Source organism: Pan troglodytes, chromosome 4 (genome assembly GCF_028858775.2).
Source record: "Pan troglodytes isolate AG18354 chromosome 4, NHGRI_mPanTro3-v2.0_pri, whole genome shotgun sequence".
Lineage (NCBI taxonomy): Eukaryota > Metazoa > Chordata > Mammalia > Primates > Hominidae > Pan > Pan troglodytes.
The window spans coordinates 11,818,577-11,835,621 of NC_072402.2; the positions used below are offsets into that span (position 1 = coordinate 11,818,577).

The window sequence follows — 17,045 nt, forward strand, 5'->3', positions numbered from 1 at the left end:
TGTGTTACAACTGTCTGCAGTATTCAGGACAGTGTTGTGCTATACAGGCCTGTAACCTAGGAGCAATAGACATATCATACAGCCTAGGCTGTGTCATAAGCTATAACGTCTAGGTTTGTGTAAGTGCGCCCTATGGTGTTTACGGCGTTTCCATAAGAATGAAATGGACTCAAGATGCATTTCTCAGAACACGTTCCTGTTGTTATGCCATGCATGACTGTATAAAGCACACCTCCTTCTGACTGGGTGGGAGGAAGTGATCTGGAAATGTTGGGGTTGCACCACAGGAGACCCGCGCCCTCGTCACTGGTGGAGCTGCTGAGATGGGCAGCCAACTGTCTTTTCTGAGGAGCTCCTAAGATCACCTTACTCCTCCTCACTCCACTGAACTCTGTCCCCTCCCATTGAAGAGGACTGTCACTGCTGAGAACTGACTCAATAAAATCACTTCACATCTTTACTAGACACACTGATCAGGACTAAGCTGCCCGGCCAGGAGCTTCCTCTGCTCTAGGACCAGGTGTGGGAAAATGGGGTGGAGTTGGGTGAGTGGTGTGTCTCATCTGTTCCCATGTCCACACAGAGTCCTTCTCATTTTCAAGAACCTGGATTAAGAGTGCTGAATTCAGGCTGGGTGCATTGGCTCATTTCTGTAATCCCAGCACTTTTGGAGGTTGAGGCGGGAGGATCACTTGAGGATAGGAGTTCAAGACTAGCCTGGCCAACACGGTGAAACCCCATCTCTACTAAAAATACAAAAATTAGCTGGGTGTGGTGGTATGTATGTAGTCCCAGGCACTCGGGAGGCTGAGGCAGGAGAATCGCTTGAACCCAGGAGGCGGAGGTTGCAGTGAGCCGAGATCACGCCACTGCACTCTAGCCTGGGCAACAGAGCAAGACTCTATCTCAAAAGAATAAAAAAAAAGGGTGCTGAATTCAGCTGACACATGCCCCTCATCTCTGGCCAAGACTGGGATGAGCTAGTTTGGGGCTCATGATACAACACTTTAAAAACACTTTCTCAAAAAGATTCTTTTTAACAGATGAATAATATTGGCAGCCAACTGAACTTAACATAAAAATAATAATAATTCCTCTTCTTACCTGTGGCTAATGCAAGAGTAAGCCACAGAAAATAAACGTCCTTGGAGCTTTGTAGCCAGAGTGTGATTATCATTAACATTACTTTGTGAAGGGGCGTTTCTCAAGGTCACTCCAGAATTAGAAGCACCGTGGGACCAAGCACTCATCCATTTTATGGGTTAAAATGACTAATTGAGGGTCTGAGTTTAATTACAATTGTAAGCAAAGGCACAGTGCAGATACTTTGACGGGCTTAATAACATTCTTATGTACACAAAGATGGATGGAAAAAATTAGGGTTGTATATTGTTGTCCTTTAGGACAAGACACTGAAGTGGGAATAGAATAATAAAAATAAATAAACGACTCAGCGGCACTGGGAAATGAGCTGTGGAAGTTAGCCAGCCAGCCTTATGCACATACTTCAGCTGGAGATAAAGTCCTAAGTATCCATGACTAAATATAATGCGACTATACAGGAGTGCAGATCACAGTTGTTTTATTGAGCTAGCTGCTAGATTAAAAGGTAAAAAAGTATGCTCTGCAAGCTTCTACCCATAGTTCACCCTGAAATGATGATAACGGCCACAACGGGATCTTTAGGATATGCATCGGTGAGATTTTAAATGGGAAATGCAGTCATGTTTCACAGAAAATCCACAAAGCATCAGGTCTGTACACAGCTGCTAGAGTTGACATCCTTAAATGACACTGATATGGTGTCACATCCCCTGCGTAAGAACCTCAAATGACTTCTGGCTGTCCATAGTGTCAGAAAAATCCATGCAATGTTCAGAAGCTAGTTCAATGTCGGGAGGAAAAGGAAAGGTTGGCTCATAAATAAGAGCAGAACACACAGAAATCAGATCCGTGTGTGGGGAGACCCTCATTTCATGGCCATCCAGTCAAGAGGTTGGATATGAACCTTCTTTGGCCGAGACAGCCACATCTTGACTTGTAGAACTCAATCCTGCTACAGGTAGTGTTTGGTTTTCTACAGAGGGGAATGGCCTTGTGCACAGAGAAAAACAGAAAAACATCTTTGATCTGGGTTGTTTGTTGAGTGTGTGGGCACTGCTCGGGGACAGGCAGCATCTCTGAGTTGTCTATCTCCTCCTCTTCTCAGTGCTGCATCCTCAGGCGGCTCCTTGGCTTCCTAGCTTAGCAGCCCCTCTCTTATTTTCTTACTGGAGTGACCGTAATAGATTCCTAGGGCTGTCAGAACCGAGTACCACAAATTGGGTGGCTTAAAACAACCGAAACTTATTATCTCACGTTCTGGAGGCCAGAAATCTAAAATCAAGGTGCCAGCAGGGCCGTGCTCTCTCTGAAGGCTCTTGGGAAAATTCCTTCCCTGCCTCTTCCTAGCTGCTGGTGTTGCAGCAATTCTTAGTTATCCCTGAATTGTGGCTGCAACACTCCAATCTCTGCCTTTGTCTTCACAAGGCCTTCTTCCCTGTGTGTCTCTCTGTGCATATGTCCTCTTTTTATAAGATGCCATTCACTGGATTTAGGGCCCACCCTTATCTAGTATGACCTGATCTTCATGAACTAATTGTATCTGCAAAGACCTTATTTCCAAATATGATCACGTTCTGAGGTTCCGGGTAGACAAGAATTTTGGGGGAAGATTTATTCAACACACCACAGTGACTTCAGCCAACATGAGCTTGTCCAGAGCGGAGCCAGCTCAATGTTCCCTGGTTAGCGTTCAGACCATGGTCCCTCAACACATGTTTTTGGTTGAAGGTGATGATTATAGCGGCCACAGGTTAAGAGATGGATTTGATCACACGATGTGCAAGGAAACAACGAGTGCAAAACTGAATTGATTTCAAGGTCTGAACCTCACTCTATATGAAATTCATTTCCCTGGAGGACTCCATCATAAAACAAAACAGAGGAGACTAACAAAATAACCTCATTTATTCTTACATCCTAAGCCTCTCCAACATTTTGCCACATTCGTTTGGGGCCATATTTTAAAATGTTTTTTGTTAAAAATGGATGCTTGAATCTGGCAGAATTGGAGCAAAAGGAACAACTAGCAAAGGGGAAGAAATGAAGAAGGGAGCGTTAGTGTGCCTGGGATTAGGGGTGGTGGGGAAGAGGTAGCGGAGGCAGAGCGTAGAAATGAAGCCCTTCCCTTCTGATCACCCACAGCTCTAACCCCCGCAACCCCACCTCTGCATGGCGCTTGGCCTCTCACAATCTAGCTGCCATCATCCTTATCAACTCAGGCCTCCAACAAAATTTAAGGCTTTTTTCCCCCATTTCTATCCTTTTTCCTCAGTGACAGACAGATACTCCAGGAACATACAGATAGATCTGCTTTTTAAAAATTCAATTTCTTGTCCCCAAATGAATTTCAAACGAAAAAGGACTAAGGGCATTAACTTTTCATTTTACATTTCATATGTGCTTAAATTTTTGCTATGTCAACATCATATAGCTTCCCATGAAGATTTTCCATTCCTTTCTAGAGAAGGCAAAGCAAGTGTCTCCTCTCTTTAGAATGCTCCCTGTAAATGTGCCTCCTTCACTAGTCTACGACCTGGAGGTGGTAGGGAATGGGGTGGCGTTGGGGCATGAAGTGGGGACAGCCACTGATATTGGTACAATATCCACTGCCTAGAGGAAAGCCTGAGAAACTGGACAGAGCCTATTAAGCCTGCATGAAATTGTCTAAAGACAGAATAGTGTCACATTGTCAGGTTCTGGCTAAGACTTAGGCAGATTTTACTGACTTAAATTTATCTCTAATAAGCTTTTGGACATTTAAGAGCAATATAATTTGCATTCATAGATTTTTTTTTCCAAAAAATGAAAAGGTGACCTCTTTAAAAACAGTAATTCCTTAAATTCTTAACCTTGGCTCCCCACCCTGAAATCACATAAACAAGTCTGAATCCTGCTAGGAAGAAAAATCAAGAGTAATGATTTTCAATAATGACCTGATGAATTTACTTTTACCTACCACATGCTCCTTCTGCTGGATTTCCAAGCTATACTAGTTTAGGAAATAGTATTCTAGGAAAAGAGTTTTATTTTCTTGGATGTTTTATTTTCTTTATATATTCCTGAAACAATAGCTACAGAAGCAAACCAAAAATATCAACTCATCTTAAAGTCACTGGCAAAAGAAGAAAGGAGTACTGGAAAAACAATGTCAACATTATTATCTAAAATATGCCTTAAAATATAGTCTTATTTTAAAACACAAAAAGGCACCCACAGTTCTAGTTGTCTACATGAACATCAAAAGTGGAGGTCAAGAGACTTGCACTTGGCTGAGTGGCTAATGCTGTCCCAGGTAGCTACACACTCCGTAGGTCCTAGCAGGGAAGAATTTGAAGTAAGAAAGAAGGGAGAGGGAGAAGACCACTGGCATTTAAAAGCCAAATGATGTTGGCCACATGGATGCCACTCCATTTATCTCTGGAAGCAAATTTAAGGAACCAACAGAGAGGAAAGTGTTGCCCCGTCAGCAGGTGGTGGTTGTGTATTGTTTTAAGCACAGATCTGTTAGCAGTCTCCTATCCCATAACTTTGAATTTCCTCTCTGTGTGATAGGGTGGGGATGGTCTGAAACCAGAGTCAGGATGTGGCTCAAGTCCTGGCTTCACGACTTAACTACACATGAGCTCATTGGGCTACGATGCATATGAGAATCAACAACATATCTGAAGTGGAACTTTTAGGCCCCTGGAAGACAGAGATTTTATGAATAATAACACTTACTTTAATTTTATTTAAAAATCTAGTCTCTATTGATGGTGCATCTCAAACTCCTCTAGAGTCCTTTCAACGCTGGGTAGCGAGTGCTGGCCTCTGCTGCCCTCCATGATGCTTTCCCATTGCATCATTTCTATGCTTAGCCAAATCTCACCTGACCCTTCAAGCCTTTTTTGGCCACACCTGGCTGTCAGTCACTTTCTCACCAGTTTTTCCTCCTGTACTGCCATGATCATAACACTAAATTGCCACTAGGCTGTTGTGCTGGGGCTCACCGGCTGACTGCCATTTCTTCCACTCAGTCATGAGTTTCTGCAGGGCAGAGTCTGCGCTCTCTCAGCCTCCTTAGCCCTCCCCAACACAAAGCAGGTGGTCAGCAAATGCTCCTGGGATAAAACTGCTGCATAGCAGAAGCAGCACAGGAAGTCATTTCTTTAATGTGAATAGTGATCTTGGCTTTGTTGGAAAAATGAAGAATGTAAATACACTTGCATACTAAAATCTAAAGCCTTCTGTCATGATAAGGACGACTGTGACTGTTCTGGTGTCACAGATGTCTGCATGACAAACTGAATCAAATGGCATCATTTTTTTGTTTCCTATTATGTGGTCACTCCTGGCCAGCAGCAGAAGCAGCAGCAAGTGTCGAGCTGCTGTATGTGTGAATAGACAGGGATGGGGAGTCATTCTGGTCCCACCAAACTGTGCTCTAGCAACACAACCCAGGCCCTAAACTCAGCCAGATGATGTGTAAAGGGGACCCATGAGCCTACACTGGTCTAGCTTCTTCATCTACTTTTTCATCAAAGGATGTCAAATGTACTTTCATAAAGGTGGTAGCCTATATCCTTTCAAACACCACGAAGACATACTTATGCTACTATATTAATCAGAGAGCATTTTAACAGACAGAGCTAGCCAGGTCCTTATTGATTACACTTCTACAATTGCTTCTGAGACAGTTCCTTCTGCAGTCTTCACTAGGGACCCTGACACTGTGAAAGTAGGGAATGCTAGCAAGGGAAAAACACTTTTAAATAGTTGTGAATAAGTGAAATAGAAAAAAATCAGGCATGGGAGTTCAGAAGAGCCTACAATTTTAGCTTTGGAGGAGTTATATTTCTTCTGGTGGGACAGATGTTTGCCAAAGGATAACAGAATTTAAGGGGTTATGAAATGGATGCCTCAGTAGGGGGTTTCAGAGTACTGTATATTTGCCATATGGTAGCACCTATCCAGAGAAATCACGTCAGATGTTCATGATTTCGTGACTCAGACGAAAAGCAGAATTGTCAGAGGATTCCCATTCCTGCCCATGAACGCGTGTAGATATTCATGGAGGCAGGCTCTTATCTTGCTCTGTGCACACACATTCACACAAACACACACCGCCTCTCAAGACTGGAGGCTGAGAGCATTGTGATGAATACTCATGAGATGATGATTATTAATGCCACTGAGGTGGATTTTGTTCCTTCTCAGTAGAGACTGGTTGTTATACCTAGAAACTGATCAACTGTAGGAGAAATGGCAGCTTTGAACCATTTCAACTAAAGCAATCCTGTATGTTTCACTTTCAAAATATAGATTATTTGGCTAGGTGTTTTTAATCACCCCTTTTGCCCCTATCCCAGCAACTTCATCCAGCAGAGATTTGCAACTTTGGTACAAAATACAACACTTTTGGGAGCACAGTTTCTAGAGTTTAGAAGAATCATATCTTGGTAACTACTTTCCTTCCTAAGAGCAAAAATTAAACAAGACATAAAGTTGATTCTAAGAAATCTCAATAGATTCCTGATGATTTTTGTGAAAAACGCATCAGGAGAGAATCACAACACATTTGCTACTTTTACTATTTAAAAAACCATTTAATACAACAGGCCTTATTGAAGAGCTATTTCTAAGAATTATAGAATCTTACAGTCAAACAGAGAATTTTTAAAAGGAGAATTTTAAAAAAATGGCTACTTGTGACAGTTAACCAGATCCCTATGTATCTGTTATGAACTCTGCCCAACCAGTCAGCCTGCCTGGTTGTGCTATATGCATGATATAATGTGAAATTACCAAGAACTATTGTTTTCGGCCAAAGAAAATGACTTATTTTGGGTTGGAATAAAAATGTTTGTTTTTCACCTTAGACCTAAGAAATCATGTGAAGTAAGTCTAACATTAATTAGGTAGAGAAAGATACCTATATGTCTTTATTACCTGGTTAGAAAATTTAAAATTAACTTCTTATACTCTGTTGCCACATCAACATTCATCTTTTCAGAATGGTCTGATCCTCAGTAAAAGAGCCACTAAAGTTATGGAAAGAGACAGTGTCTGGCCAGGGGAAGATGGTGGGAGGAGGCACTCGTGACACAGGACTGACCTTAGGCACCCGGTGGCGTTACGCAGCACCTGTGATGAATGCAGCTGTATTTTCCGATCATCCTGAAGAGGCGAATTTTCCCAGCCTGAGTGGGGGATAATCACCGCGTTGGTCAGTACTGCCAGGGCATCCTGGATGATTGGCATTTTGAGTGCATCGCATGAGGAGAGGTTCCAAAGGACTCCTGCAAGAGACACACAAAAAGAGCTTTTGGGTGGCCACGAGTTTTTATCATCTCAAAACTGTCTTCCTTATTTGAGTTAACGGAACTGGCAGGAAGGATGAAGATACTGTGGACGCACATCCTAGAGTGTGCCCTTAATTTTAGAGCATTCGTGTGAACCCATTAAAAGCATTCTGCGAAAAATCTGATGAGTGAGCAGAGGAATTGTGACATGATTATCTTTATTTCCTCAGGGAGCATAATCAAGGTTGCGAGGTCTGATTGAACTGAGGCTACCAACAATGCTTCTGTTCCATTTTAATACAATGGACCCAAATTGCTAAATTCTAACCAAGACCAAAGAGATGTGAAAGTTATTTGAAATGGACTAGTAGAGCATCTTTGTTTTACCCAAGATCTCAGTGTGCACATGTGGTTGCCATGAAAGCTAAGTGCTTTCATAAACAACCAGCTACCATGGGTAGGACCCTTATGAGAATCCAGCATCAGGTCAGATGACAACTGGCTCAACAAGCAATTTAAACTGTTGCCCCTTGTGACTGTTTTGTCAGCTTTTCTCTGAAAGCAATGCTCATGGAGGACCTACAGAATGTTCCTCCTTAAATAATGACAAAGGGAGAGGTGAGAAGAAGAGGGCATGTCCACAATGGACAGAGCGTCACAGTAATTCATGCAGGCAGAACAATGCAAAATGTTAACGACAGATAGAATGCTTTAGGCTTTTAAATATTTTTTAAAAGGAGATATTCTAGAAAAGGTCATAAACATTGCATATATATTATAACATCATTTGAAAATGCTTTTAAATAATTATTCTTTTTTTGTTAGGACAGTCTACATACTACATAAAGAAAAAAAGGAACAGAGAATAACATTCTATTTTTCTTTGAAAGAAAGCCTGTATACACCCTGAACCTAAACAGGTACCATCACTGAAGATATTGGAAATAAAACACTATAGTTGTCTTTAGAAATAGAACTTGTAGCTTATGTTTTTAATGAGCTTTCAATCTATTTTAATGAAATGCGATTTTGTTGCATCTACTGTGTTATGAATAGAACAAACAGAACATGTTTATTTCCTAAATTTGTTTTATTGGTTCCTTGCGTTGCGCATGTTAAACTATCCAAGGACATTAATAATACAAATCTGACTGTTAATAACTAAATAAGTGACTATAAAAATAAAGCGACTATAAAGTTCAATAAAAATGTGACTACAGAGGCAAACTCAACTGTCTTTAGAAATACCATTTACTGGAAATTTTATTGAAGTGAATGCAAAGGAAACAAAATCTTTTTAGTGCCCAGCATGCGTAAAATAATTCTTCAGTACAGGGGGTTAACCTGAAGGCAAATCTAGCTTCTCTTTTTTTATGAATAAAGTTTTATTGAAGCACAGCCATGTCGGTTCATTTTTAAATTTTTTACATCTGCTTTTGTCCTATGAAGGAATAGCTGGGTATTAGTGACAGAGACTGTACAGCCCACAAACCATAAACAATTTACAAACTGTCCCCTTACAGAAAAATTTTGTCCAACTGTGCTTTAGTGAATTTGACCATTTTATATACACTTTCGTTTGTGCTTGTATTGCCATTAGTATCCTAAATTGAGTACACAAAAAGTGCTCAATGGTACACAGAAGGTGCTCAGAATATATTCTGATTTGGACTAATTTGAAATACTAGGAATATTAACATATGCATCTATCTTGTTTTAAATAAAACACAAAGCTGCTTATTCATCCATTGAGAAACGTTTTACCAAAGTTTGGTAATCTAAATAATCAAAATGACTTCATTCATTTCCAACCTCACAAAAATGTTAATTTTTAGAGTAAAATAATTGGTTTTGCAGTTTTAAATAGTATATTAAAAAGAAATTAGTATCTACCCCAGTATTTGAGGATAACTTTCAGGAATACCATGTTAAGACATTTGTGTCTGCTCTTCAAAGTATACAATGCGAAAATATAGGAACAAAATGTGCATTTTTTTCATTCCCAAATCCAGACACAAAATACCAATATCTAAAAATTGAGGCTTATAAATGTTTTAAAATATGGGTGACATATTGTGCTGTATGGTATATATCCTTTAAAAACTAAATAGCAGGCAGGATGCAGTGGCTCACACCTGTAATATCAGCACTTTGGGAGGCTGAGGCAGGTGGATCACGAGGTCAGGAGCTCGAGACCAGCCTGGGCAACATGGCAAAACCCCATCTCTACTAAAAATACAAAAAGTAGCTGGGTGTGGTGGCGTGTGCTTATAATCTCAGCTACTTGGGAGTCTGGGGCAGGAGAATTGCTTGAACCTGGGAGTGGGGGGGTTGCAGTGAGCTGAGATCGTGCCACTGTACTCCAGCCTGGGTGACAGAGCAAGGTTCCATCTCGGGAAAGCAAGCAAGCAAACAAACAAACAAAATAGCAGAGAGAAACCTTTGCATTTTTTTACCTGCAGTGAGTATGAAAATCTCAAGGCTTTCTATGAGAATACAGCTATTTTTACTGTTTTCTTACAAACAGAAAAGAAATAGGGAAAGGGAGGAAGGAAATCAAAGAAAATCTAAAGGCCAAATCTAGTACCTGACAAGAAGTGAAAGAATGGAAAGGCAGATGCAGTCTGGAATATCTTTTTATAGGCTGTTCTATCTCCTTCACTTTTCCTTAATTAGTTAATTAGTGTAACCTAATTCAGAATCACGAACAAACAGAAGTTCACATTCATTCCACCTTTCCAGGCTGTCTCCATCTGCGAGTCACATTCCAGTGAACTGATCACAGTACTTGATCCATATCTCTGAACCTTCTATCTCAATTTATAACTGCAATGCACAATGCTTCCTGGACTTATTACAACTGCAATGAATCTCTATCAAGCAACTTTATCACCTCTGGATGAAGTCTTGGTAAAGTGGATGGAACGCAGCAGATTTTCTTGAGGGGGAATTCAGCAAACCAGCTGCATGGGGTCGTCAAAATTTTGAGTTTTGGTTAGATTACCTGGACATGAGACAGGTTTAAGCATAGAAGCAGCAGTTTCTGGAGACAACTGAGATGAAGATTTATATCATCTGGCAGGAGTAAAAGTGGGAAACAACTGGGAATTCCACATCTTTCCTGCTACACACACACACACACACACACACACACAGACACACACAGACACGCATCTTGACTGACGGAAGAGAGATTAGTGGAGAGAACTGGACGTATCTAGGCATCCTCTGAACAAATGGAAAATAAATTTTTTGCTCAAACTTTTACTTCACTCCTCCCTCCACTTTTCCATAGTGGTTTAAAATATGACCACAAATTCTTGGACATTTCCTTCAAATGGTGGAGCCTAATTCTTCTCTCCATGGTGGGGATTTGATTTAGTGACTCATTTGTGACCAATGAAACATGGTGGAAGTGACTGTGACTTGAGACTATGTCATTAAAAAGGCTTTGTGGCTCCCTCCAAACCCTCTCTCAGATTGTTATTTGAGGGGAAGCCAATTGTCATGCCATCATGAGGATCCTCAGGCAGCCTTATAGACAGACCAGCATGGCAAAGAACTAGGGCTTTCAGCCGAAATTTTGGAAGTGGATTTTCCAACCCCAACCAAGCCTTCGAATGACTGCAGCCTCATGACAGACCCTGAGCCAGGACCGCCCAAATCTGTGGCTCCTACTTGCACTCTTCACACTTAGACAGTGGGTGATACAAATGTTGGTTGTTTTAAGCTGCTAAATTGTGGAGTAATTTGTTATGCAGCAATAGACAATATACCTTTCCTTTCCTATGAAGCTCCCACTCTCTCTGTTGCTTTCTTCTCTCTGCTTCACTTTCCTATCCCTTTGCCTTTCTACAATGGATGGACTCATTTTTCCCTCTCGCCTTTCCAGGACACTTTAATTCTTACTCCTCTCTTACCTAAATCCACTTGTTCCCTTATTCCTTCCAAATTCCAATGTGAGAGTATACAAGATATAGCAAGGATGACCCAGCTACACTTTGTAACTAAATTTAAAATGCATTTTAAGTGACAAGTATTTAACTTAAAAAAGTGTATCATTCTTCACGTTTGCAATTCAATAAGTGACCCAACACTTTCTTTAATTTGGAATAATCCTGCTCTTATTTCCAACTGCTGCCTTAACAAATCACCACACAGGGGCTTGAAAAACACAAATTTATAGGTTTGTGTTTGGAGGTCTGGAGTCTGAAATGGGCTGGCAAGGCTGGCTCCTTCCAGAGGATCCCGGGGAGGATGTGTTTCTTCATCTTGTCAAGCTCCTGGGGGCTGCCTGCATTGCATTCCTTGGCTTGAGATCTTACATCCCTCTGATTTTGGCTTCCATCATCATATCTCCTTCCTGGACTCTGACCCTCCTACCTCCCTCTCATAAGGGCACTCTGATCACATTGAGCCCACCTGGATAATCCAGGATAATCTCCCCATTTGAAGCCCTCCTACCTTAGTCATACCTGCAAAGTCCCTTTCATCATGAAAAGTAACATTTACAGGCTCTGGAAATTAGGGCGTGGGCTTTTTTTGCAGGGTAGGGACATTATTCAGTCTACTACATATCCCTTCAAAAATAACCTGTTATGCTTAAAATAAAATTAAACTTCCTATGGTAGCCTCATGATCAGGCCTTTCTCTAAATCTCTAAATTCATCTTGAATCACATTCATTCATTCATTTATCCATTCCATAATATTAAGGACCTAGTACATGCATGGTTCTGTTTGACGTGGAGTGGAGACATCAGTGAAGAAAACAAAAAATCCCTGTGCTGGTGGGCCAGGTACCATATAGCTCTAGTCACTGTGCTCCAGCCAAAATGGCCTGTTTCTTCTTGAACACACAAGCTCCTTTGTGTCGCAGATCCCTGGACTTGCTGCTGCCTCATTCTGGAACATTGTTTCCTAGATCTTTTCATGGCCAATACTTCTTCCATTCACGTCAACTTAAATGTGCTAAACTCAGAGAGGCTTTCCTGGATCAGTCTAGTCTACCTTCCCAGACGCTTGCTGTCAGATCTCCTATTTAATTTCAGCAGAAACCTCAACACTAACTCATTCTGCCATTTGATCACTGTTCCATCCTCCAACAGGGTCCCAGGCATAAAATGAAAGCAGACACTTGTCTGAATGCCCATCGTATGCAGAACACAGAGCTACAGAATCCCTGGCATACAGAATATGCCCTGACAAACATGAGTGTTCACAAAACAAGCACTAAAGAAAAATAAAAAATAACAGCTGGATGGTATGATCTTATAGGATACCATGTGCTGTAAGCATCGAACCTTCTGTAAGTATTACAGCGTTAGCAAAATGACGTCATGCCTAGAAAAAATAAAACAGCAGCTGCAAGATGTAATTTCACAAATAATAAATCCAAACGAGTATAGAAAAATGTTATTTAAGTGGGATTATTTACTTTGAATCTACAGAAATTCTACTTTTAGCTAGTAGAGAAAAATTTATAGCACTGAAACATATTAATCTGCTTTGTATTAAAAGGCTTATCTCTGGTGCTTCATTTGGGTAATTTTCTTATATTAACTCCCTGATAATTCTAAATTAGCCCAGGTAATACTAAAATTTCAATCTGAGGAAAAACTATAAAACTGATGGGATTCACACCAATTTTCAGCATTCATAACAAATTACCCTGTTTGTTTATATCTGAGGATAACATGAAAAACGGTTTAATATTTTGGTTGATGGTCACTAGAAAATTTAAATTTACCTGATGAAAATATGCTAATTCCTTCCAGATTATAATCTGTGATAAATTTGTTTTATTAGCATCTTTCTTTTATTATTTCCATCCACTAGCTTTCCTTTATCAGTGTAAAATTATTGCTCTTCCAAATATAATTTTGAAAGTTTAATTGAGAAGACATTTACGTATACTAAAGATATTTAAATATATAGTTTATTTTTATTTCAGGCACAGAATGGCTCTTTTCCTTGATATTATCCATATTCATGAGCAATGATTGGTTTAATAAAAATTCCGTAATAAAACCTTAATTATTTTCATTTGCTTCTTTATAATGCTTTTAAAGAGGGTAACTGTAGTTTCTTTTTACTGAAAGAGATGAAGACTATCTTGGTTAAAAAAACCCCAGATGAACAAAAAGAATGTTTCAATAAAAGCAAGTTTTAAATGATGGTAGAATCAAACACTGCCTGGTGGCTATGCAGGACTTTACGACAGCCCACTGGCTTGCTTTCAGCTCTTTAGACCTAGCATGAATCCTCTCATGTGGGTGAGGCTCAAACCAAGCCCAAAGGAAAGTTGGGCTTCATTCATTTAAAATAAATGTTTATAAAAATGTATTTAAAATTAATTAGTAAATTAAGCATCTACTTAGTGTATTTATGAGGATTTATTTTAAACAAATTTGTCATTTCTTTTGGGAGTGACAGTTTGTGTACCTGGGGGGAGGGGGAGGAAAAAGGAGAAGAATGGGGACAAAAAAGTTCTTTCTTTTTTTTTTTTTTGAGATGGAGTCTTGCTCTGTCACCCAGGCTGGAGTGCAGTGGTGTGATCTCGGCTCACTGCAAGCTCTGCCTCCTGGGTTCAAGTCATTCTCCTGCCCCAGCCTCCCAAGTAGCTGGGACTACAGGCGTACGCCACCACGCCCGGCTAAATTTTTTGTATTTTTAGTAGAGACGGGGTTTCACCATCTTAGCCAGGATGGTCTCGATCTCCTGACCTCATGATCCACCCGCTTTGGCCTCCCAAAGTGCTGGGATTACAGGCCCGCCACCGCGCCCGGCCAAAAAAAGTTCATTTTTTAAAAAAACCAGAGTTAGGCTTGGTTGACGGTGGGAGTGGGAGGGGGAGGGGTATAAAGGGGCTGTCACCACTACCTCCTCCACCCACACCCATTCACACTTTGAGTCCCTAGTGTGTGGAGGTTGAATGATTAAAATATAGAGGCCCAGGACACCCTGAAGTCCTGTTATACTATTGTGTGTGTGCATCTGCTATACAAACGAGTATTTGGATGCATATAAACTCTCAATATGGCCCCGAGAAGCAATAACCCTCTGGAGTGGCTGCTAATTGAGATCATTTTGAGAGTCCTTCTAGATGGAAAACATTCACATACCACACTCACTGAATGCTTTTAAAAAATTAAAGCGTTTATCTTGAGTCGATGTTAGATAGAGTTTACCAAATGTTGCTGTAATAACAGCTCCTTAGGCCAAGGCTTCTTGTAGGAGTCCCAGGGGTTCGTTGACCACAACAAATGACCTCTACGTTTTCCTCTTTAATATTCCAGAAGAGGAACCTGCTGTGGCCTTTGCAGTGGGGATTACACAAAGGTCGATTCTTTTAGAATTTCAACAGGCTGAATCATCATTCCAGGCTGAGTCTCAGAGAGCCGGCAATGGGAAGAAAGGGCCTCTGAGGCTGATAGGCATGGGAGGTGAAGAGAGAGAGTTGGAGTGCCATGGTCCATAACCGTAAACTCTCATTCTACAGTTGCCACATAACGCTTCAGGTCCAAATACAGAATTTTTTAAACAGAATCACTTAGGCACAAATATTGAGAATTAGGTAGAATTATTCTTGCTCATTTTCAAAATACATACAAAATTTATTTAGCCCCAGAATGGATGAAGAATGAGTTGTCCTTGACATTTGAAAGTAATTCAGATCTTTGCTGTTGCATACAAGGCAAATTCTGGCTTAAACTGATTAAATTTACCTGGGTCTCCATGCAATGTTTTAAATCCGCAGATTCTAAAACAATTTTGTTATAAGATACAGCCATCAATACTAAGGTACTGTCTTGTTCGAAGCCAAAACTGATCCTAGCAACATTCTGATGTTCAAATTTCAGTACCAGCAGCAAACATTAAAAGTTTAGATCAAGATGATAAACATTTAGATAACAAGAAGCCAGAAGTCATATTCACTGTTTTTTTTTTTTTTTTCAGACAGAGTCTCACTCTGTTGCCCAGGTTAGAGTGCAGCGGCGTGATCATGGCTCACTGTAGCCTCAACCTCCTGAGCCCAAGTGATCCTCCCACCTCTGCCACTTGAGTAGCTAGGACTTCATGCATGTACTACCATACCTGACTTTTTTTTTTTTTTGGTAGAGACAAGGTCTCACTATGTTGTTCAGCCAGGTCTAGAATTCCTGGACTCAAGTGATCCTGCCACCTCAGCCTCCCAAAGTGCTGGGATTACAGGCAGGATCCACTATGCCTGACCCTCACCTAAATTTTTGATTAGTTTAAAAAATAACCTTCACTTTTGTTTTCAGAGCCTGAATTAATTTTATTTAAAATTAGTTAATATTACAGACAAAAGACTATAATTGACTGATTTTTTTAAAAATGAAAATCAAAACTCAGATGTATCTATGATCTCTCTTTTCATTCTAAAATGGAGTATACATATCCTAGTTTCTTTAGAATTCTTCTATTAAATGTTCACGAAAAAGGCACAACAGATCAGGCTCTATTAATGGAAAATGATGCCTGTCCCAAACTGGATGCCTATCTGCAACTGGCAATGCAGCTACTATAGGAAGTAGAAAGCTCTTCACACAGTAGTTTTTTTAAGTAATTATAATTGAAAATAATTTGTATGTCAGTGTTTGGTAGTGGCCATCTGTGAAAGTCATGGGTTCATCTTTGATCACAGCATTTTATAAATGAACCATAGAATTTCGTATTTCTCAGGCCCCAAGAGATCAATAGTTAGGAATACAAAATTAGGCTTGCTTAGAACTACAGCCTTCCTCAATGACCTTGGGTGTGCAAGAACTTTGAAAAAATGTCACCAAAGCACCAAGGCTGAGTTGTATAATCTCTGGAAAGTGGTCCTGGAACTCTTTTCCTAAAAGTTATGACAGTTAAAGACTATACTCTTTTATCTGACAGCTGTCATATTCTTCTATGTGTAAAATGATTTCTTATAGTTTGTTGTGTTTCTTGGTAGTTTTGTGCCCTGAATTACATACATTAAATAAAGTAACTTAAGTTTGACTTTTCAATAAATAGCATAATGAGGAAGAGGGGAGAGAGAAAGTGAAAGAGAGAGAGAGAGATTTAAAGACAAAATACCCCCACTATCTGATTAAAAAAAAGTAAATGCAGGAGGTGAAATCACCATAATTTTTGGCCCTGGGTTAAACGATACTGGGACAGATATATTTTCCTATCCCTGTGTTAGACCATGCTGAGACTGATCAAAAATAATTTAAGTGCTTGCTCTAGGAAACACTCGCCTGTGAATGTTTAGGCTGTGAACTAGAGAGCTGGCTTATCAAGAGTAATAGTTTGCTCATCATGACCCATTTCAAGACCCTCCCCTCACTGTGCTACTAGTTAAAACTCTGCCCAATCCCCATGGTTCCCCACCTTGCAACACCCACCTTAAAATCTCCCAGCCAAGGACCTACAGCCTTATAAATATCCTGCCTTCATTTTCCCTTTTGAAACTAAGACTCTTTCAAGGGAGCATTTTAGATCCACTGCAGTGAGGGAGGATACTTACTGCAGTATGTCTAACAAACCCAGCTTTGCTGATCAATGGGTTTTTATGGTAGTCTTTGGGGAGCTGACAGCTGACAAACCATATAAATTACTGAAAATGGGTGGATGGCTAATGTCATCTTTGGTAAAAAATAGA

The 17,045-nt window shown here is 40.3% G+C and overlaps 1 protein-coding gene across 7 annotated transcripts in view; it reads right to left on the bottom strand.

Annotated features, from left to right (window-relative positions):
- Nucleotides 1–17,045, bottom strand: part of CTNND2 (catenin delta 2) — a 933,574-nt gene that overhangs the window by 179,855 nt on the left and 736,674 nt on the right. For all 7 annotated transcript variants that reach the window (XM_001147603.6, XM_016952954.3, XM_009448799.4 and 4 more), the window contains one exon: nt 7,199–7,382. In XM_001147603.6, coding sequence (XP_001147603.3) covers nt 7,199–7,382 — 184 coding nt within the window. The remainder of the gene's footprint in view (nt 1–7,198; nt 7,383–17,045) is intronic.